Consider the following 21,106-nt stretch of genomic DNA (forward strand, 5'->3'; position numbering starts at 1 on the left):
CGTCTATTTGAATTCACTGATTTTATTACCTTATTTACTATGATACTTGGTTTTACTTAGTATTTCCTTAATTGGGTTTTTCTGAATTTGGTCCTAATCGATTACTTTATGCCTAATGGACTCTGGCTCCTTTCCTTGTCTAATTATGCACTGATTCCTCCTTTCCCCCTTATATGGTACTGGATCTTTCCATTTGACCTTGATTCCCTTAACTCAATGAAGTACTTCCTTGATTCTCTAAGTGATTGATTATGCTCTTAAATTAGTATACTACTAAGATTTTTACCTTATTCCACTATAAATACCCTAAGTCTTTCACAAACAAGACACACACTTGGCTTCCAAAAAACCCTCTCTTATTTAAAATCTCTGTGTTATTGTATTACTATTAGCCGGCTGCAAGCCAAGGCTAATCATCAGTGCTCTTTGGTTCTTTCATTCTGCTTACTTCTATCTTCACTGGTATGTCCTAGTTTAATTTGCAGCCATTACAACAACATGTTTATTTTCTTGTTTCAGTTTCTTTTATTTTTAGCCTGCTTTTATTTATGATTTTGTTGTGGAGTTTGTAATTAAGCATGCTAGTATGACTCCCATCCCTTTAAGCTCATGTATTCCCTTGTGTGATTCAAGCATGTTTGGACAATTGTTTTCTTTACCTACTGTGCACTTACCACTTTGTGAATCCCAAATCCCTATTCCCCTCTATGTGCTTATGACTGGTTTGTGATTATGCCAGTGTCAAACTATCTCTGAGCATGTCCATACCAATCCTAATACTCCTGCCGTGGTCATGTGTCTGCAGGCAATGTTTGTGTATCCCCAAACCCCTTAACCTCTGTGTGATTACTGAATACATCTAGATTCTATGAACTTGTTGTGTGTGGTCTTATCCTTAAGTGTTTGAACTCTGTTTACTATTCCAACTTCTTTTCAACAATCTCTGTTACTAATTGCCTTCAAAACAATTTTTTTTAGTTCAGTCTTTAATAAACATGTATCCTACACTTTCACTCTACTCTTGGTTAATAAATTTTGCCCCCTCTAGTATGTGTACTGCCTTGGGATCCTCTTGAGACTCTTGGAACTCTGCATACTGAGACTGACTTTCCACACTGCACTGGTTCAATGTTGGCTACTAAGTCTAGGTGTAAGCATTGCTCGGGGTCCTTGAGACTCTTAGGGAATTTTGATGCACCTAGACCCTGATTTGTCTATGGAAATGAGGTTTGAAAGACCATTGGAGGCTTTGGGAAACTTGGACCTGATTGCAGGCTCCCTATTGAATAGCTTCTTAGTTTTCTATTTCATTTATGTAATTCCTTCATTGGCCTGTAATAATTTGTAAACAAATGCTTGGGGTACTTAGTAAAAAGGGTAGGTAGATGTATTACTTACATTTATTGTGTTTCATTAATTATTCTTCATTTATTACTCATCATAGATCATAAAGAGCCCTCAGTAAAGCTCTTAGAACCGTTAGTCCTTCAATGACTACCCACAGCCTAACGCTTAGCTCGACCCCGAAGCCCCGTATAGTCTGGCTCGAGGCCCCGATTTTTGGCCACTCGGTTTGCATAACATACTATCTTCAAGCTCTTATCTTATTTTCTAATCTCACACCTAGCATTTACTGCCTAATAACTAGCATTAAAATAAATCATGTATTTTTAGAACCACAAAATCAAATCTAATTGTTATTACCTTTTTCAAGGTAAACACATCAATTTTTAGGTGTCTCCCAATAGAGTTACCAATCTTTTGAAGAATAATCCCGTCATAAAATTCAGTAGGCAGATCTGAGCCTAGGTCTATTCGAGGAAAGTTTTCATTTACTTTCCACAGTTCCTGAACTTTTTTTTAAGGATTTGGTGAAGAGTTCGTTAACCTTGTAATTTTATGATTATGGAGTATTTCCAAGGCATATGCATATGGTTTCTATCCTCTTGAGAGAGGAAATTTTTTCTTTTCCCAATGTATTATCATTTGTATGTCTTGGCGAGAAGGAAGTGTGAATGTCGTTGGATAGAGGGACGGTGTTTTCAATTATGATGTCCGTCCCTCCTCTCCCCCAATTAATTTGTCTTTAAAGGAGGTTTGTTGATTTCCAGAAGTTTTGGGGTATAATCTATGGTAATGTCAGATGGTTTAGGAGGAATTAAAACCATCTCCATATCAGTATCCATATTTGGATTGGATATGGCTAGAGAAATTAGTTGAGGTAATCTAGGGATTTTTTGTAGATATAAGATTTCTCTCTCTAACTTTTTATGTGATAAAGAGGAAACTAATCAATGTATAAAAAATTTGGACTATTTCTCGATTTGTGTATGCCATCCTTGCGCAGGGGCCATGCTAATCTTCTCTGTATCGTTCCAGTTTTATCGGATGTCCCCGAAGGGACAACATTTCAACTATATGATTCCACAATGTATTCTTATTTCAATGTGTTTGTATCTAATATGTATAAAAGAATTCATCAACCTACAAGATTCATCAATATTGTTTATGCAATTATTTGAATGGCATACTCGTTAACTATTTAACTTAATAGGTCTTTGTAATGTTTTTCCTTTTTCTTTCTTCTTTCCAAATGAAACTAACGACCCTAACCCTGTCAGTGATCAATTAATTACTCGTCGATAAAAAAGAAAGAATAAATTCAACTAATCTTCATATCTCACCAGCGAAGAATTATCTATAAAAAATATCTATATAACCACGATGTATGACCAATCACATACGTCATTTGAAATTTTGTTCTCTACCGATTCCAATTTATTTGTCATACTTTCTTTTTTAATTTATCCCAAAAAAATTATAACTTTTTATTTAAAAATTATTTAATTTAAAACCTTTTATTTTACTTTTAATAAAACAATTTATAATCACACAATTTTTTTCAGCTTATTTCAGAACACACATTTTAAAAATATTTATAGGACAAAAACAAGAAACAATTCAGGCAATTCATATAGTAGCATATACATCGTTTTTCGCGCCAAAATCGTCCTAAAGGGTAAATTCATCTTTAGGGTGAAATAGATTCCCTTGATTTCGTCTATCAACCATGGTTTCAACTAGAAGATCGAAGAGCTGTAACCATTTTCAAGAAGAAACCCTATGTGCTTCTGGCGTTTTCCACCATCTTATCTCACTCCTTCAACAGCCACAGGTGCTTTTACTTTCTTAATTTTTTTCTCTTTGTTTTCTTAATTTTTTCTTAGAAGGGTTGTTTATTTTTTTAAATTTCCCTTTTACTTCTTGTGGGGGGGAGGGGGTAGCTATAGAGAGGTGTGGGGTGTGGGGGTGTGGGGAGGGGGGGTGGGGTGATCAAAGGTTGTTACTTTGAGAAGATTTTGGGTATTTTGTACTTGCGAATTATTTATTTAGCTAATTTGAAGCTTGCCCATGTTGGTACTTTGTTGTTTGATGAACCTGTTTATTTTTGGTTTTTTCCTATTTTTGGTTTTTGTTTCTGTTTTATTTCTTGATTTGCCACTAATTTCTGCTTGGAGGGGTTGTTTGTTTGTTTTTCGTTATATTTCACTTTTACTTATGGGGGGAGGGGGGAGTATCTGGAAGAGAGTGTGTGTGTGGAAGGGGGGGGGGGATGAATCAAGGGTTGTTACTTTGAGAGATTTTGGGTATTTTTTGTACTTGCGAATTATTTATTTAGCTAATTTGAAGCTTGCCCATGTTGGTATTTTCTTGTTTGATGAAACTGTTATTTTTATTTTTTTTCCTATTTTTTGTTTTGTTTCTGTTTTATTTCTTGGTCTGCTTTTTTTAATTTCTCGTTTAATGAGGTTAAATATACTTGTGTATTTAGATTGTTTGCAGCATATTTGTGTTCTTTGTTTTCGTTCCGTGTTGATTAGAGTTGTTGAGAAAATAGTAATCAAATATTGTGGGTTTTAGATGGAATAAGTTTAACAAGGTAGTGGACTCATTCGAAGTTTTTGTCGCAGACCAGTTCGGTTTAGCTTTTTTGTAGATTTATTTGCTTGTTGGTAGAAGCATTAGGGAACACTTTAAATTTGGATTTTGTAGGAAAATAGTGTTGAATTTTCTGTTTGAAGTTGATAATTGAAGTTTTTGGATTCTTTCATGGTTTATGAAAAGTATGTTTATCTTTTCTCGCTTAAGTTTATTTACTTTTTTGGCATAAGATGGAAAGCGGACACAAGCTCATTTTATGAACGAATGTTGAACCCCTTTCTGTGGCTTAATTGTTTGAAGGTCGGTCAGCATTGTCGGCCATCTTAACGATTTTTAATTGCAAATTACAACTCTTGTAAGATTCAGTTGCAATGCTCTACTCCCTAGAGAAATTGGAGAAGAAAGTGCAGAACTCTTAGAAATATGGAATGAGTGTGAATGTACACCAAACATGACATACAATATATGGAAAAAAAGAATAGAGGAAAAAATATATTGTGCGGAAAGCCTATCAAAAAGAAAATCAGATAAAATTGTGCGATAAGACAAACTGGTAAAATTGGAATTAAAGGTGAAACAATGTGAGAGTCAAGTCTTCAGTTGACTTCCAATACTACTGGCATTTGATACTGGGAGTCTACAAATTTACTGATTTTAAATGTACACTAATGCCTCATTAAGTACTTTTTTTTTCCAACATCTTCTCTAAATTGCTTGTTTGTACTAAGATGTTTTGGCTAAACTAATCTACAGTTGATATATTATTTCATTTTTCTCTTTTGCCTCTAACTTACTGAGCCCCATTCTACCATCTTGCAGGGTGTGAGATTACATGTCTTTAAGAGTTTGTATTCTCTGCTTGTCCATTTCTCCTTGAACCCACTACAAAGTCCAACATACAATCTTGGTTTTGATGAATTGGGTATGGAAATTGATCACAATGGGTTTAAGGCGTCATCAGAAGATATAGAAACCCTCTCTGGTGTATTATTTGAAGAAGTGTATGATAGGTTTGACTATTTATCCTCTGCTTCCCGTGATATCTCTGCGAATGATCTTAGACAAGGTGATTTGCAGCGGAATATCTCCGAAGATGCTGAAATTTTTTATTTGCTGCTGAGGTGTTGTATGGTCACCTTGCCCTTGCTTGTGTCCAGACACAATCTTCTTTTAGAAAAAGGGAAGGTCCTTTTGGTGTTACTTCGAAAGTTATCTTCAATAAACACATTTGGGGCTGAAAATAGGACGGAAATTACTTTTGAAAATTCAGTTTCTCAAGCATGCACATCCGAGGATAATGATTGCAGAACGACCTCCACAGAGGACTTTGTTGCGTCCCTCCATTTCTTTGAGCCATCTGATCTTCACACTTCTTTCTTGCGTGCAACGTTTGAGGTAATTTCCTTATTAATCTCCTGTTGGTTAATAGAAAGCTCATGATTTGTGCTTCTCGTTTGTCATGAAATAAATTTAGTACTTCCTTGTCTGCCAACGTAGAATATGATTCACCATTTATAAGGTTTGAGTAAGTCAGTCTATCTTCACTTACTGGATCACTAGCAGTACAATAGGGAGGTAAGGAATAAATATTGATTAAAACTCTAATGAGTGAAGCATGTAGGGGTTAATTCAGCTGCATGTCTAAGCTAAAAGCTTGATGACGCGAGCTGCAGTTTAAAATACTGGACTCTGGATATACTATATGACATCTCAAAAAAAGAAGTCTCACAAGCACGGTTTTCTCACAAAGCTGGTTGAAAACAAAATGAGTGTCTGGATATAGGAGAGAAGTGCGCAAATTTTATTTAAAATTGTTGCTGTACAGCGAGGAAATTACTTAACACTTCCATGTTTGATATGTTTCTTGTCGTATTCATTCAGCCATGACAGAAAGGGAATGGAAAGGGGAAAAAGGTTTGGTCACTGTCTTTAGGTTGGATGCTAGGCACGAGTACAGAAGTCAGCATGCATATGATATGCGACTTCTTTTTAAATGGCCATGGACTTTCTCAGCGTTTCCTAAGAGAAGTTCTTTCACTGCAAGATATCTGTTTCTTTTTTGGAGTCTATGAGGTTACAAGTATTACCACCACCTTGGCCTTTTGTTGATCTATAAACTATCTTGTTTCATTACCAGTGACATCCACCAGTCTTTCTTAGGTTTTCCATTTCTCTCTTTATTTTTCTTTCATTCGTACATCCTGTAATTTATTGTTGTAACTTGCCTCATGTTGTGTACTTCACTTAGGACGTATAATTTACCCCCTTAATACGGAGGAAATTACATGTATGCAGGTTTTTGTGGATGAGCTTCTGGTGCATGGACAGTTGAGACATTTCTTTAAGCTTATTGATTCTCTAGCTTCTTCTGCGGAAATAATATTTACACCTCAGCCAAGTCAGGGAGAAATAGGAATAGTAATGGAAGTTTTCTCTAGGTACTTCTTAATATCATGGTCTGATGAGCATAGGTCTGGAAATCATCTTAACAGAATATTATTGGTAAACAATGAATATTTAAAATTCTCATTGAAAGCTCTAGAATTGAGTCCGACCGCGGCCGTAGCATTGCTCCTCAACCCCATCAGTCTTTCTGCACCCAAACTAATGCAAGCACATTTGATTTCAATGGTTTACGAGGCCTCCTTTTTGCTGGTGGATATGCAGAACCTTAACACAAATGATAGACCTATCAATTACTTTCTCGCTCTGTTTGAAAAGTCAGTAGCTTTGTACATGAAGCATATGCCCCTGTTGCAAATCAACCGTCGATCTTCATTTGTAAGTCATATGTCTGTCAAAGGTGCAGAAGGGAAGGAAATCCAGTCCCTTTTTGATTTGTGTATATTAGCAAGCACAAGAAAGGAGATCAATAATTTGATTTTAAAGTTTGAGGATTCATCACAATCTCACTTTCTTAAACTTTCTTCTGAAATGAAATCCGACCTGACAAGTTCCTGTATAACTTATGTGAACGAGAGTCGGTATATTCTAGACAAATGCTGCCAAGATGAGATTTTCTCAGCCTTAAGTTGCCTAATTTTAAGAGCTTCAGACAGTTTCGAGGAGAATACAATTGTGGATACAAGTCTGCAAGATATTTGTCTTTTGGTTTGTATACTGAAGCTAATGAGCTCCTCTTTGTTACAAGTTGTCTGGTGCCTGAGATGCAATGTGAATTCTGATCGTTCAAAAACCTTACAAGATTTTTCATCCTGTGGGGAATACAATTCTATCTTGGGAATAATTGACTGTTTCAGAAATGTCAACATAGACAGTTCAGTCCAAAATTTGTTATGCCAAATGACGGAGATAGACTCTGAGAAGCACAGAGTTTCCAAGATGATGTTTTTGCATTTTGCAGGATTGCTCTCAGTCAGTTTCTTTAAGAGGCTTGATTGTTTAGCAAAAGGCTGCTTGTTTACTATTATAGCTCTGCTGAATTTATTCATCTTTGAAGAAGGTAATTTGGATATACTCCAGTCACTAGTTGGTCCAACTCCAGACTCCGTTTCATCATCTGGATTATCTGCTATTAGAATCCAGGAGGTCAGGTTTAATTCCTTTTGCTCTTGAAAGAATATATTGCTTACAGTTACTGTATTTTAAGCTGTTAGTTCATAATACAGGCTGTAGTGGACAAGAGATCTAGCCTTGTGGTTGCATCAAAGTTCCAGAAGGCAAGGGCCCTGCGTTCAAGGTATCAATATAGTGCCATCACTCTGTATCATTCACGAGCTTGAAGCCCCATTCACGTTTTACTTCCACTTTTCTTGTTTTCTTGTACTATATCTGCATTTGCATGAAATGTGGCTTACTCTGTTGGCATAAAGGCTCATGTATGTACCTTCCGTCGTATAACTTCTAATTTACTCTCACGCTTCCATGCTGACTGACCAGCCTTTTGAACCATCAGAGGTTTATTGTATGGCCTGTTTTATGTAGATATTATACACACTTTCTGTCCAATCTGCCTTACCTCTATATTGCCGTTAGATTTATTCATAAGTAGATATTCCGATGTAGAGAACTCAATTCAGTCCTGCCTTTTGATGTCTTACTTGTATGTTAAAAAAAAAAAGAAAAAGAAAAATCTATTATGTTGTTCATATTCCTTATTTTCTCAGATGCCTATAAAAAATGCAATTCCTTATTTTCTGTTCTTCTCTGTGGAAAACTAATACCATTTTAAAAGTTTTGATGTGTTCGCTTTACTGGGGTTTTGATCTATTTTCCTGAGCAGATGTTCTTTTCTGGCATCAAACATGTGCTCAGATTTTCTTTTAATTTTTTGAACTTTTGTTTATGAGGATTATAGTTTTTCCTGTCATGCGCTATATATCATTTATTTCAAATTAACTTTCTTATGAGTTATCTTTGTGTGAGAGCTAGAACCATCAAAGAATGAAAATTAATAAAGGAAAAACAAATTTGGAGAAGAGTTGAATTATTAAAAGTGATATTGTGATCATATAGTATAGGATTAGCTTTCTCCAAAATCATTCTACTGAGAAACAACTTAATCCCACAGGAGTGAGCTTATATTTGGCCCATAAAAGTAGAAATAGTGGGCCTCCAAGACTCCCAAGATAAAAATTAGCCGCAACTCTACAGAAATACTGAACTGACGATATGTAATTTAGGATGAATTTTTATCTTTCTGTACATCTATCTAGCTGTAATTTTTGTCTGGTATTGTAGTACCAAGCTGGTATTATACTGGATGTATTTTTTTTCATTTGAAAATTTGAAATGTAGTACTCTAATATTCTATTGAGATTGTTAATGAAAGGCTCATGGGTGAAACCACTTCACATTGTTTCCTAGAGATTCCTCGCTCAAGCTGGCATTTGTTTGAAGCTTTTCAAAAGCTCAACTTTTGAGTTTTTTTGGAGAAAGTGTGTATTTGACCTGTTTTCGGGAAAAGAACAAGTTTTCAAGTTTTTGAAAAATTTGGAAGCCCGAGTGTGGAAAATCTTCAAAAGAAGTTGCTTTTTTTTTTTTTTTGGGGGGGGGGGGGTTGCAATAATTCAATAAACACTCCTTTTGTTATTTAAAAAAAAACTCAAAAACTGAGGTTTGCAAACTCAAGTATCCAAAAAATTGAGTAATTCATACAGAAAGTCGACACCAACTCTAAAGGGGAACTGCCGCAGCAGAAGTGACGGCAACATAGTCATATTCTCCTTACTGCAGAGAAATAATTAAACATACTATGACTACTAATATTCCACAATCCTAGACTAGTGAAAGTCGGCTATATGAATCATTAAGATCATTTTCTTCATCCAAAAATCATTAAGATCATTTTGGTCCATTTTGGCCCATTTCATATCAGATTGCGGTGTAGAGTAGCTTTATGAAGGAATATTAGGAAAATGTGGGATAGTTTCTACGGAAATGCTTGAAACCAGGCAAAAGAGCTAGGAATCGGTTTATGAAAACATATATAGTGGCTGAGATGTTGCCTTCTGTGAAGTACTTCGGATTGTATTCGATATTTCTTGCTAGCAGACATCAGCAGTTCTGCAAATAAATTGGAAGGGTGAATCCTATGGACCTAAAATTCAGAGGAATCTGTTAAGATCAAGAAAGTTGCTTGGTTGCTCATCAGCAGAGAATCTAACATATGGATAGTGATAGTTGGAGATGAAAAGGGCAGAGGGATGTATCTTCAAGATTCTTAAAACTGAAGGAAATGGATTTTGGACACTCCACTCTGGATACTTAGGGTGCTGACAAGATTTGCTTTTTTGAGGGGACAACAACTTGAGATCCATTCTAAATGCATGATACTTGAAATGAAAAAAAAAACTGTTTACATAAGTTGGTAAATGTGCTAGAGAGCAAGAAAAAGAAGTCTATTGTTTGTTATTTTACTGTCTGATAACATAGAAGCTATGGCGTGTTATGTGGAAATTATTGAAGTGGTGATGTCAGATATCATGTTATGATGGAAAATAAGGAGGAAAAGGCTGAGAAGAAAAGCATGGTAGTGTCCATGTGGTAAATATAGAAAGGAAGGGATAGAAGATCGTTTGGAAGAGTTGAAAATACCTTCCTTCTCAAAACGAGTAGAAAATACGTTGTACAAATTATTTTTGACACTTCCGGTGCAGTATACATGAATGGATTCTGTTTGTTGAGAATTATAATTTAAGGTTTGAGATTCTGTACTATTTTGTAAAATTTTATGTGGAATTATTCCTACCATATCAATATAATTATTTACATCATTAGAAAGAACACAATGATAGTGTAGTTATGTGTTCAAGACTTCAAGCTGGTTTCGTTCCTTTTATGATCATATACTTCTGTCTTTTCTTGTTGATAGTTTTCGCTGTAGTATGCTTCGTTGTAAGTGGGCATGGTGTCTGTATTACTTCATAATATTATGATTAGTGCAATGTTTGTTCTTTTAAATTACGCATGTTCAGTTTCAAATTTGCAAGCTTAAATATCTGATCTTTTTTTTAAAAATATATAACATATAACCATTTGGAGGACTAGGAAAACTCTGGACAAAGTAGTTGCTTCTTAAATTTTATGTTTTTTCCATTTTTAAATGAAGTTTTGGCTGTTGCATACATGATTTTGTAGTTGGTAGTTATCTTATTCATGCTTACCTCTTACCTCCCTCCTTTAATCCACCCATTTACCTTATTCTACTAACTGATAACCATAGAAGAAAGGAAGATAGCTCAAAGATAAGCACCTCTTTGCTTTACAGCAAAGAAAATTTTGAAGCAATGGAAGAGGAAACGGAGGAAATGGAAGAGGAAACGGAGGAAACAACCAACGGGAAGATATTTCTTAAGTGCAGACTAGGGCGTTCTGAACGAGTCCCTGATTTTGATGACTTAGCTGATTTTATTGAGTGCAAGCAAGGAAAGGACTACTCTTCCTGGCTAAAGCATCGGCAACAATATCGTATGTTGAAATGTGACAAGATGGCATTGTTAAGGTGGAAAAGGAAGAGGAAATCTTGGAAAGTCATGAAAAGGAACTAAAATTTAATTAACTTAAAGACTTCTCCTTGGAAAGAGAACTGGCGAGTTGAGCTTCATTGAATTGACACTGGACATATGTTTGGAGATGGCCTGCTGGACAATTGCTGTACAATGAACTTTCGACGACGCTTCCTCAGTGCATGTAAGGAAATTGTTAAATAAGGTTCTTATTTAATGTCTGCAACCTCATTTAATTAGGGTAAAATCTTAAGACTGATATGCGTGGAAGTCAGATCCTAACAAGTTAGTGGAGCTTTCTGTTTTCCTTATTAAGGCGGCGATGGCCATAAAATCCACGAAACTTGCCTCTTCAACATGATTAAGCTGATATTACATCTTGATTGAGGTATATTAGAGTATAATGGTCAACTGGCTTGCTGAACTTAACTTGGATCGAGGTACGAGATGCTTTTACTGATGCATTCATTCTTGTTTCATGCTTCTCTTTTTTATTAATCTCATCTTTTTCATTTCATTTTCTCTAGAGCACCCTGAAGTTTTTATAAAGGAGCTTGAAGGTGTCTACTACAGGATCTTCAACCTGATCTGCTCTCGCCTTTTGATGCACAACAAACATCGCGAAAAAGGTTTTTAAGCTGACAGCTTCATTTGCTAATCAGAAATACACTCCGTCAGAGGGAGAACCAAGGAAATTATGAGTCGTATGGTTCGTCGAGGTTGACCATAAGAAACTTCTATTATAGGATTTCATGCTTAAAAGGTGCAAAGCTTGTCTAATATCCCACCATCCTTAGTGCTTTTGTTGTGTACATTCCTGTAAAGTTTCTATCAAATGCTTTGGAATGTGAGATTCAGTTATGAGTGTTTAGAGTAATTTTCCCTTTTCTTCTCCTACTGATTCTGTCATGTTAAGTTAAAGAGATGACAAAAGATTGTAACCCTGTCTTTCAGCTGGACCCAATAAAATGAGTAAAATGTGTTGCAATTGCAGGCTAATTTGCCAAAACTCTTGATACCCATTTGCTCATTTTGCTGATTATACTTTCAACTTTATGCTGGTCTATACAGTGTATCTCATGGGAAATATTTTGTGTCAACTGTGATTTGACCGAAGGGGAGCCTTGGAGCATCGGTAAAGTTATCTTTGTGTGATCTATAGGTTACACGCTCGAGCTGTGGAAGCAATCACTAATACTTGCATTAGGGTGGACTGGTTACATCATACCCCTTGGGGTGCGGCTCTTCCCAGGACCCCTGTAGGAATGTGAGATACTTTGTGCACCGTGCTACTTTTTTTTGTTGTTGTTGTGATTTGACCCCTTTTTGGCGATTAGGTAAGGAAAAAATGAAGGAGTTTCAATTTCCTTGTTTGTTTTAATAAAAGAAAGGAGGAAGGTGATTTGGGAGATGAATTTTCTATCAAATATGGTGTTTGTTTAGAAGTACCACATTGACAACATTAGCATCAACTTTGAACAATAAGCAAGAAATTTATTGGAATCTGCATTAATACAAAAACCATCTCTACTATGCAGAACATGTTTACATGTGTGATAATTGAAAGCTGAATGGATGGTCACCTTAGTCACAATTTACAGCAAACCTCACTTCCACATCTGCACAATTTACTGGTTCAGTCAGGACTAGGCTGTAGTAGAAGCCTAAGAATATACATTGCAGGGCAGAATTTTCAATCATCTTTTACTCTAAAAGTTTTCTTTAGTGTTGACATACAAGTTGTCTAGTACATGTATACGCATGTACTACATCATAGCTAGCACATGTATATGAGTTGTATAGTAGGTGTAATACAAGTTGTGTAGCACATGTATACACATGTACTACATCATAGCTAGCGCATGTATATGAGTTGTATAGTAGGTGTAATTAGGTGTATGACAACTAATAGATTAGGTGAATTAGTATTATAAATAGGCCTTGTAATCTTCTCTTCTAGATATGAAATATAGAACTTCTTTGGTTTCTAACATGGTATCAGAGCATTGAAGTTTTTTCATCAGTTTGTTGTTGGGAATTTTTTTTTCCCCGTTCGAATTATTTTTGTTCAGAACAGTCTTTCGCTGCTTTGATTCTATTTCACTATTTCCGGCCATTTTTTGCCCCGACCGCTTCTTTACAGATTTTTGTACTCACTATTCCGACCAAAGTGGTACTGTCAGAATTTTTTTTTCCCGACAACTTTCATTTTCCAAGATCATTGTTCCGGCACTGTTCACTGTATTGTTCAAATATCACTGTTCACTATTCACTGCACTGTTCACTGTTCACTATTCACTGCACTGTTCTTGACTATTTGATTCTGCTATTATTCGGGTGCAAGATGACTGAAACGAAACCTATCGTTGATGTCATTCCGGTTATGTCCAAAATTACGGAGAATAAGTTCATGGGTTTCAATTACATGGATTGGAGTAAGACGATCCGTCTCTATTTGCGGAGCATCGACAAAGAGAACCACTTGGTTGATGATCCACCCAAGGATGAGACTAAATCAGTCTGGTTAAAGGAGGATGCAAAATTGTTTCTCCAAATCAAGAATTCGATGCACAGTGAGGTAAATGATCTAGTTTCTCATTGTGATTATGTGAAGGATCTAATGGATTATTTAGATTTTTTGTACTCTGGCAAAGGAAACTTGTCTCGCATGTATGATGTGTGCCAGGCATTTTACCATCCATCCATGCAAGATCGCTCTCTCACCACTTACTTCTCAGAGTTTAAGAAGGTGTATGATGAGCTTAATGTTATATTGCCGTTTAGTCCAGATGTGAAGGTACAACAGGCTCAGCGTGAACAACTGGCGGTCATGAGTTTCCTTTCTGGTCTTTCTCCCGAATTTGAAGGGGCCAAATCGCAGATTTTATCTGGGACTGCTTCTTCCTTGAAAGAGGCCTTTACAAGAGTGTTGCGTACTGAAAAGTCTCATCCAGGTCCGACAGCCACGATCGATAGTGGTGCTCTGCTTAGCCGCGTCCAAAAGAATAGGAGTCATAGTAATCGCAATCGGAGTAGCGATAGTCGAGACCTAAAGCAAGGGGAAGTTGAATGTTTTTATTGTCATGAGCTCGGTCATACCATACGTTATTGTGTGAAGCTTCAGAATAAGAACAAAAGATTTCAGTATGCCAACATCACCACTTCTGAGACTATTTCACCATCTCAGTCATCATCTCCTCCTATCAATACTATCCCCGAGTCAGGTAAAATCACTAAGTGTCTCCTCTCTTCGTCATCCAAATAGGTCATTTCTGGTGCCACAGATCATATGACAGGTAACTCTAAACTCTTTTCCACTTTTCAGTTACATACCCAATGTTCCACAGTTACTTTAGCTGATGGGTCTACCTCATATGTTTTAGGGTCTGGCACTGTTAACCCAACATCTTCTCTTTCCCTTAGTTCCGTCTTAAATTTGCCTGATTTTTCTTTCAATCTAATATCTGTCAGTAAACTTACTCGTACTCTAAGTTGTTGTGTCTCATTTTTTCCCAATTATTGTCTTTTTCAGGATCTTACGACGAAGCAGATTATTGGTAAAGGTTCTGAGTCTGGGGGTCTCTATGTTCTTGAATCACAAGTGCCGAAATCCATTTCTTGTTCAACTGTGTTGTCTCCCTTTGATGTACACTGTCGATTGGGACATCCATCCTTGTCTAGTTTGAAGAAGTTATATCCTCAGTTTCAGAGTATTTCCTCTTTAGATTGTGAGTCATGTCAGTTTGCTAAACACCATCGCCTTCCTAAAGTTTCTAGAATCAATAAACGGGTCGACTTACCTTTTGAGTTAGTTCACACCGATGTTTGGGGTCCATGTCCTATTATCTCTAAAACTGGTTTTAGATATTTTGTTACCTTTGTGGATGATTATTCTCGTGTTACTTGGTTATATTTAATGAAAAATCGTTCGGAGTTGTTTTCAGTTTTTTGTGCTTTTTGTGCTGAAATAAAAACTCATTTTAATGTTTCCGTTCGTAATTTAAGGAGTGACAATGCAAAAGAATATTTTTCGAATTTGTTTAAAGATTATATGGCTACAAATGGTACTCTACATCAATCTTCTTGTGTTGACACCCCTTCTCAAAATGGGGTTGAGGAACGAAAAAATAGACATCTTCTTGAAGTAGGCCGAACACTCCTCTTTCAAATGAAAGTGCCAAAATGTTTTTGGGCTGATGTCGTCTCTATAGCTTGTTTTTTAATAAATCGTATGCCATCTTCTGTACTTCATGGTAATATTCCTTACAACATTCTTTTTCCTCTAAGCCATTATTTCCTATTGAACCCAAAATATTTGGTTGTACTTGTTTTGTTCGTGATGTTCGTCCACAGGTAACTAAATTAGATCCAAAGGCCCTTAAGTGTGTGTTCTTAGGGTACTCACGTCTTCAGAAAGGTTATCGGTGTTATTCTCCAGATCTCAAAAGGTACTTAGTGTCTGCCGATGTCACATTCCATGAAAATTATCCGTTCTTTTCTTCATATGTTTATAACAGTCCTGAGGAAGAAGATGATACTTTGGTCTACACTGTCACACATCCAGTTAGTTCTCCAACACCTCTTCCTCAGTCACCCGTTTCCCTCGATCGACCATCCGAGCAGCCACCTGTTCTTCGTGTGTATACCAGGCGACAACAAACCTCAGAACCCGATCCTTTACCTACTTCTGCTTCGTCGGTAGATCCAACCTCCTGTGTTTCAGATCCTAGTTTGGATCTTCCTATTTCCATTCGCAAAGGTACACGACAATGTACTTATTCTATTTCTTCTTTTGTGTCTTATGACCATCTGTCTACTTCTTCTAGCTCGTTTATTATATCATTAGATTATGCTAGGATGACTAAAACTGTTCGTGAAGCATTGTCCCACCCAGGTTGGCATGATGCAATGATAGAAGAGATGATGACTTTAGATGAGAATGGTACTTGGGAGTTGGCCGATCTGCCCAATAACAAAAAGGCTATTGGGTGCAAGTGGGTATTTGCTGTTAAGTTTAACTCCGATGGGACAGTAGCTCGCCTTAAGGCACACCTTGTTGCAAAAGGGTATGTACAAACCTATGGAGTCGACTATTTGGATACTTTTTCCCCGGTCGCCAAGTTAGCTTCTGTTCGATTATTCATTTCCATGGCAGCTAGTTATGATTGACCTCTGCATCAGCTTGATATAAAGAATGCTTTTCTACATGGAGATCTTCAGAAAGAAGTATATATGGAGCAACCACCTGCGTTTGTTGCTCAGGGGGAGTGTGGAAAGGTATGTCATCTTCGAAAATCTCTTTATGGGCTGAAACAGAGTCCCCGTGCTTGGTTTGGCAGATTTAGTGAGGCTGTTCTAGAATATGGGATGAAGAAAAGCAATTGCGATCATACGGTGTTTTATAAAAAGTCTGATGATGGTATTCTTTTATTGGTAGTATATGTTGATGACATCGTTATTACTGGAAGTGATATTACAGGAATTTCAACTCTAAAGTCTTTCCTTCACACTCAATTTCAGACGAAAGATTTAGGGCAACTAAAGTATTTTTTGGGAGTTGAAGTTACACGGAGCAAGAAAGGCATCTTCTTGTCCCAAAGGAAATATACTCTTCATTGGGCGGCTCTGGAGCAGATTCTTTGTTATCTAAAGGGATCTCCAGGACGGGGTCTAGTATATAAGAATAATGAACACACTAACATTGAGTGTTTCACAGATGCAGATTGGGCAGGGTCAAAAGCCGATAGGAGATCCACGACAGGATATTGCGTTTTTGTTGGTGGAAACTTGATTTCGTGGAAGAGTAAGAAACAAAATGTCGTATCTCGATCTAGTGCGGAAGCAGAATACAGAGCTATGGCACAATCTGTGTGTGAGGTTGTATGGGTACATCAACTATTAAGTGAAGTTGGCTTCCAAACTACATTGCCAGCAAAGTTGTGGTGTGATAATCAAGCTGCTCTTCATATCTCCTCTAATCCTGTATTTCACGAAAGGACTAAGCACATTGAAATAGATTGTCACTTTGTTCGTGAAAAGATTCAACAAAAGCTCATCTCTACAGGTCATGTTAGAACTGGAGATCAATTGGGAGACATTTTCACAAAAGCTTTGAATGGAGCTCGAGTTGAATATATCTGTAACAAGTTGGGCATGATCAATATATATGCTCCAACTTGAGGGGGAGTGTTGACATACAAGTTGTCTAGCACATGTATACACATGTACTACATCATAGCTAGCACATGTATATGAGTTGTATAGTAGGTGTAATACAAGTTGTGTAGCACATGTATACACATGTACTACATCATAGCTAGCACATGTATATGAGTTGTATAGTAGGTGTAATTAGGTGTATGACAACTAATAGATTAGGTGAATTAGTATTATAAATAGGCCTTGTAATCTTCTCTTCTAGATATGAAATATAGAACTTCTTTGGTTTCTAACATTTAGTAATACTGAATCGCGATTTTTAAGTGGAAAAAGGAAAGATAGAGACATTCCACTTGGCGGCTGTAAAAAGGTCGAGTCTCATTTACATCCGGACTGAACCAGTAACCTGAACTCTGCTGGAACTGGCTTCATTGTTCTTGATTGAGAGGTTGGCAATTTGGGCTTCAAGATCTCTGCTTTTGTTTCGACGATGTTTAGAGTGATTCTGCTGTTGTGGCTGCTGATGCTGTTGTTGTTGCATTTGTTGCCTCTGCATCTGATACAGAGTTTGTAACCTTGTAAGTTCCCTCTCCAACATCTCTTGCTCCACTGCATCATTAAAACATGCTCTTTAAGTTTTTCTATGGAACAATTATGTTGGCATTAAAAAGCATGCATGCAACATATATAACTCAATGCTGAGTAATAATAAGGTAACATGAAAGATACATACAATGTTTTATGAGCTGCTCTTGCGATAAGCTATCCAAACGCTGCCTCAGGGCTCTATTCTCCATGCTCAGTATAATATTTTGTTGGTCAAGAAATTCTAGCTCAGCAGAGAGCTCAGATCCTTCTGCCTGAAATCTCAGCACATAAAAATGTGTTACAATTCTTGTTTCTCCCTTTTTTTCCCTTCTTTGAAAGTAAATTTTTTGAGGGCAAGTGCTTATACAAAGTCAATGTCTTATAGTATTACTATTTTTTGATAGCTAAACAAAAAGACACATCAATGTTTCACATTACAAATATATATAACTTTCTAAACTCAGGATATAAAGGGCAGATATTGAACTAAGATAAAATCTATCAGACACTTACTTTTACCAAGTAAAATAAACAACAACAACATATTCGGTGAAATTCCATAAGTGGGGTCTGAGGAGGGTAGTATATACGCAGACTTTACCCCTACCTTTTGAAGGCAGAGAGCTTGTTTCCAATAGACCCTCGGCTTAAGAAAATAAGAATTTTGGTTGTTCAACTAAGTCAGTTATTAGGCCAATCCAAGAAATAGGGTTATTAGGCCAATCCAAGAAATAGGGCAATTTTGCAGTATGTACCTGCAAAGCTTGAACTGTTCTTTCAAGTTCAGCTATGTGCTGAAGTTTTCTGACACGTGATCGGTGAGCAGATTGCCTGCATAATTCAGATTTATATACAGCAGTGTGCTCTTTAAAACCTTACTGGAATGTTTGGCTTGTGTAATTCAGATTCAACTAGTAGTTGACATTGTAATGAAACCTTACTGTTTAGCACGTTTTGCATCAGCCTTGGACATGGAATGTTTGGCTTGTGTATTGTTCGATCTTTCACTAGATCCCTCTTTGTTTTGTGTACTTATGACCTCTCTGTTATGCTTCTCATTCAATTCCAGAGCAGCCTATATATGAAGAAGGATCCTCATTAGCTTCAGAAGTCATGTCTCGGTCGCGTATTTAGATATTAAAACAATTCTGTACAAGCTAAATTTTATCTTAATAGGGCATGCACACCTTAGCAGAAGTTGGCTTTGTGTCATAGGAAACTGATGAAGTTAAATGATCTTTGTAACTGACGTAGTTGATTGAAGATCCTCCTACATTTACATTGTTGTTAATTTCCCTTGTGTTTAACCTCTCTGCAGCTGCTCCTAGGTACGCAAAAGTGTCGCTAGCTGAACGACGATGACCTTTGTGTACAACTAGTGTTTCTGCAGGTTCATTCAAAAGGTCATCAAGCCAAGAAGGTTGCTCCTCTATAAGAAAGCTCTCCGAGTTACACCGATGATGGTGACTCGATCCCGATCCTGATCCCTCTGAAGTGGAGTCCATGATCAATTGCTTGTTTGAAAAGGAGAAGTTTTTCAAGCGTGATGATCCATTTGAACTTTCCATTTCTAAAGAAATTTCTGCAGGTGATAAATGTTCTAAGTGATTAATTAATAACTAACATAGAGCTTTACTATGAATACCTTTTAAATGGCATAAATAGAGCAACCTCTGAGGGGAGTCTTGGCGTAACTGGTAAAGTTGTTGCAATGTGACCAGAAGGTCAGGGGTTCGAGCCGTGGAAACAGCCTCTTGCAGAAATACATGTCTGCGCACAATAGACATTTGGTTGTCTGGCCCTTTCCCACACCTTGTGCATAGCAGGAGCTTAGTGCATGAGACTGCCATTTTTTTAGAATAATCTTTGGTTTTCCCTTTTTGGACCAGAAATCTTAAAGGAAATAAAGACAACCCGATGCACAAAACATTCCGCATTCACGCAAGATTCGGGGAAGGGCCGCACCTCTAGGGAGTGATGAAGACATCCTGCTCTAATGCAAGCATTAGTGCGTACTTCAACGGCTCGAACCCATGGCCTGTACGTCACACGAAGACAATTTTACCATTGCTCCAAGGCTACCCATCAGAAATCCTAAAGGATGAACACAAATAGTAGCCTGAAAATTTCCCTTTCTTTTTAATATGCACATTAATTGTGCTCTAGGCAAATCATGATATGCTTTAAGCTTTCACCAAAAGCAATTTGAGGTTCCCAGTAAGGAAAAATTTAAAAAGTCCAAATTTGAAGGCAAAATAAGATTAACAAACACTAAAAACCAGAATATAGGTTAAGATCACCTATATTACATTCTAATGCTGACCTTAATCCTAAGTTTAAAATTGGGAAATTTAATCAAACAACACCTTGGCCATATTATTTATCTTTCATGGAAAATAAAAAAATTGTCATAAATGGAATTTAAACATTTTCGCGTCATTTAGAGCTCTAGGGTCGGACATTATATGTATGTGTATAACAAGTATATATTGAATTAATTAATATACTCTATTTCAAAATTAGCCCACAACGTCTAACTTCTGAATTTGCCATCGTGCATGACATAACGAAACAAATGATTAATGAAATAGCAAAGTATTTGATAAAATTAAGAGCAATCATTTACAAATCAAGTGATCATAACGAAGGAAATTTCACATCAATTCTTCATATGATATGCTTTTGATATAATTCACTACATCACAAAACAAAGAAGGAAAACTATTAGAATTACCAAAAGAGGGATGCATAGACTAATTAAAGAGAGGAACGTAGCCCCAAACGTGGGGGGTCTCAGCAAATAGGTGAAGTTGAGAGACCCCACGCTTTGGTCCTCAATCCTATATTTGCATTTGCTTTTCATTGTTCTAAACAGTCTGTGTTGTTCTTGAAACTCAAGAGGTAAAACGAGAGAAAGAGCGCACTTTACGTAAACCAAAGGAAAAGGGATCCTACCACGTTGAAAAAATTTCAGCTATTTTTATTTGCAATTATAAATTGTCACTTTCTTCTTTTTATGTTTATTCTTAATTTTGAGTCGTATCCAAGAAAATGTGTAGATGATTTTATGACACGAACAAGTCATAAAATAGTAGTCAAATAATATCACAAAAAAGCGCCTACATGTACGTCGTACATAATTGGAAGGGGTTTAATTGAATCCTTTTTGTTCGAAAATTATACTACGAATATATATATATATATATATATATATATAAATTCTTGCACCTTGAGGCAATCCCCCACCCCAGGCGTGAATATTGTTAAGCTAGCTCCAAGGTAAGTGGGGACTCTACCTTTAAATGTGTTTTTCCTTTGAGCATGCGTGCAAAATGATTTCAAATTGCATTAAGTGATCTTCTTGTTTACCCTTAAAATTGGATAACAATTAAATTTATAATGTAGTTTTAAGAACACGTGATTTCACCTAATACCAATTGATAAATGTA

At 36.6% G+C, this 21,106-nt stretch overlaps 2 protein-coding genes and 1 non-coding gene across 7 annotated transcripts; 1 reads left to right on the forward strand and 2 right to left on the reverse strand.

Annotated features, from left to right (window-relative positions):
• Positions 1–2,301: 2,301 nt before the first annotated feature.
• LOC138888881 (U6 spliceosomal RNA) lies at positions 2,302–2,404 on the reverse strand. The gene has a single exon (XR_011406450.1). It is a non-coding gene; the product is annotated as a U6 spliceosomal RNA (small nuclear RNA).
• A 559-nt stretch (positions 2,405–2,963) lies between these two features.
• LOC104217180 (uncharacterized) lies at positions 2,964–12,046 on the forward strand. Of its 5 annotated transcripts, none has more exons than XM_009767348.2 (7): positions 2,964–3,175; positions 4,762–5,337; positions 6,238–7,491; positions 7,572–7,642; positions 10,628–11,350; positions 11,438–11,673; positions 11,982–12,046. In XM_009767348.2, exons 1-5 carry the CDS (start codon positions 3,071–3,073, stop codon positions 10,950–10,952), a joined length of 2,331 nt encoding a protein of 776 aa, XP_009765650.1. In that variant the 5' UTR covers positions 2,964–3,070; the 3' UTR covers positions 10,953–11,350; positions 11,438–11,673; positions 11,982–12,046. The 5 variants fall into 5 exon arrangements, with proteins under 5 accessions (XP_009765650.1, XP_009765651.1, XP_009765652.1 ...); XM_009767349.2 differs by lacking the exon at positions 11,982–12,046 and having other exon boundaries at positions 10,628–11,094; positions 11,186–11,350; positions 11,438–11,909; XM_009767350.2 differs by lacking the exon at positions 11,982–12,046 and having other exon boundaries at positions 10,628–11,094; positions 11,227–11,350; positions 11,438–11,909.
• Positions 12,047–17,334: 5,288 nt separating this feature from the next.
• LOC104217179 (uncharacterized protein At4g06598-like) lies at positions 17,335–20,601 on the reverse strand. The gene is made up of 6 exons (XM_009767345.2): positions 20,392–20,601; positions 18,845–19,239; positions 18,599–18,732; positions 18,413–18,488; positions 17,803–17,929; positions 17,335–17,678 (listed from the first exon to the last, which is right to left on the reverse strand). Exons 1-6 carry the CDS (start codon positions 20,405–20,407, stop codon positions 17,452–17,454), a joined length of 975 nt encoding a protein of 324 aa, XP_009765647.1. The 5' UTR covers positions 20,408–20,601; the 3' UTR covers positions 17,335–17,451.
• Positions 20,602–21,106: the final 505 nt, after the last annotated feature.

The sequence above is a fragment of the Nicotiana sylvestris genome, chromosome 3, assembly GCF_000393655.2.
Source record: "Nicotiana sylvestris chromosome 3, ASM39365v2, whole genome shotgun sequence".
NCBI classification, from domain to species: Eukaryota; Viridiplantae; Streptophyta; class Magnoliopsida; order Solanales; family Solanaceae; genus Nicotiana; species Nicotiana sylvestris.

What these genes read in the sequence shown, in the direction of transcription:
- LOC104217179 (XM_009767345.2), bottom strand. An exon ending in CAAAGCCAACTTCTGCTAAG is followed by an intron (nt 18,733 to 18,844) that starts GTGTGCATGCCC and finishes CTTCATATATAG; the next exon opens with GCTGCTCTGGAATTGAATGA. An exon ending in AGAGCAGCTCATAAAACATT is followed by an intron (nt 17,679 to 17,802) that starts GTATGTATCTTT and finishes TTAATGATGCAG; the next exon opens with TGGAGCAAGAGATGTTGGAG.
- LOC104217180 (XM_009767348.2), top strand. Translation starts at nt 3,071, where the DNA reads ATGGTTTCAACTAGAAGATCGAAGAGCTGTAACCATTTTCAAGAAGAA. An exon ending in TCTTGCGTGCAACGTTTGAG is followed by an intron (nt 5,338 to 6,237) that starts GTAATTTCCTTA and finishes ACATGTATGCAG; the next exon opens with GTTTTTGTGGATGAGCTTCT. An exon ending in GCAAGGGCCCTGCGTTCAAG is followed by an intron (nt 7,643 to 10,627) that starts GTATCAATATAG and finishes TGATAACCATAG; the next exon opens with AAGAAAGGAAGATAGCTCAA.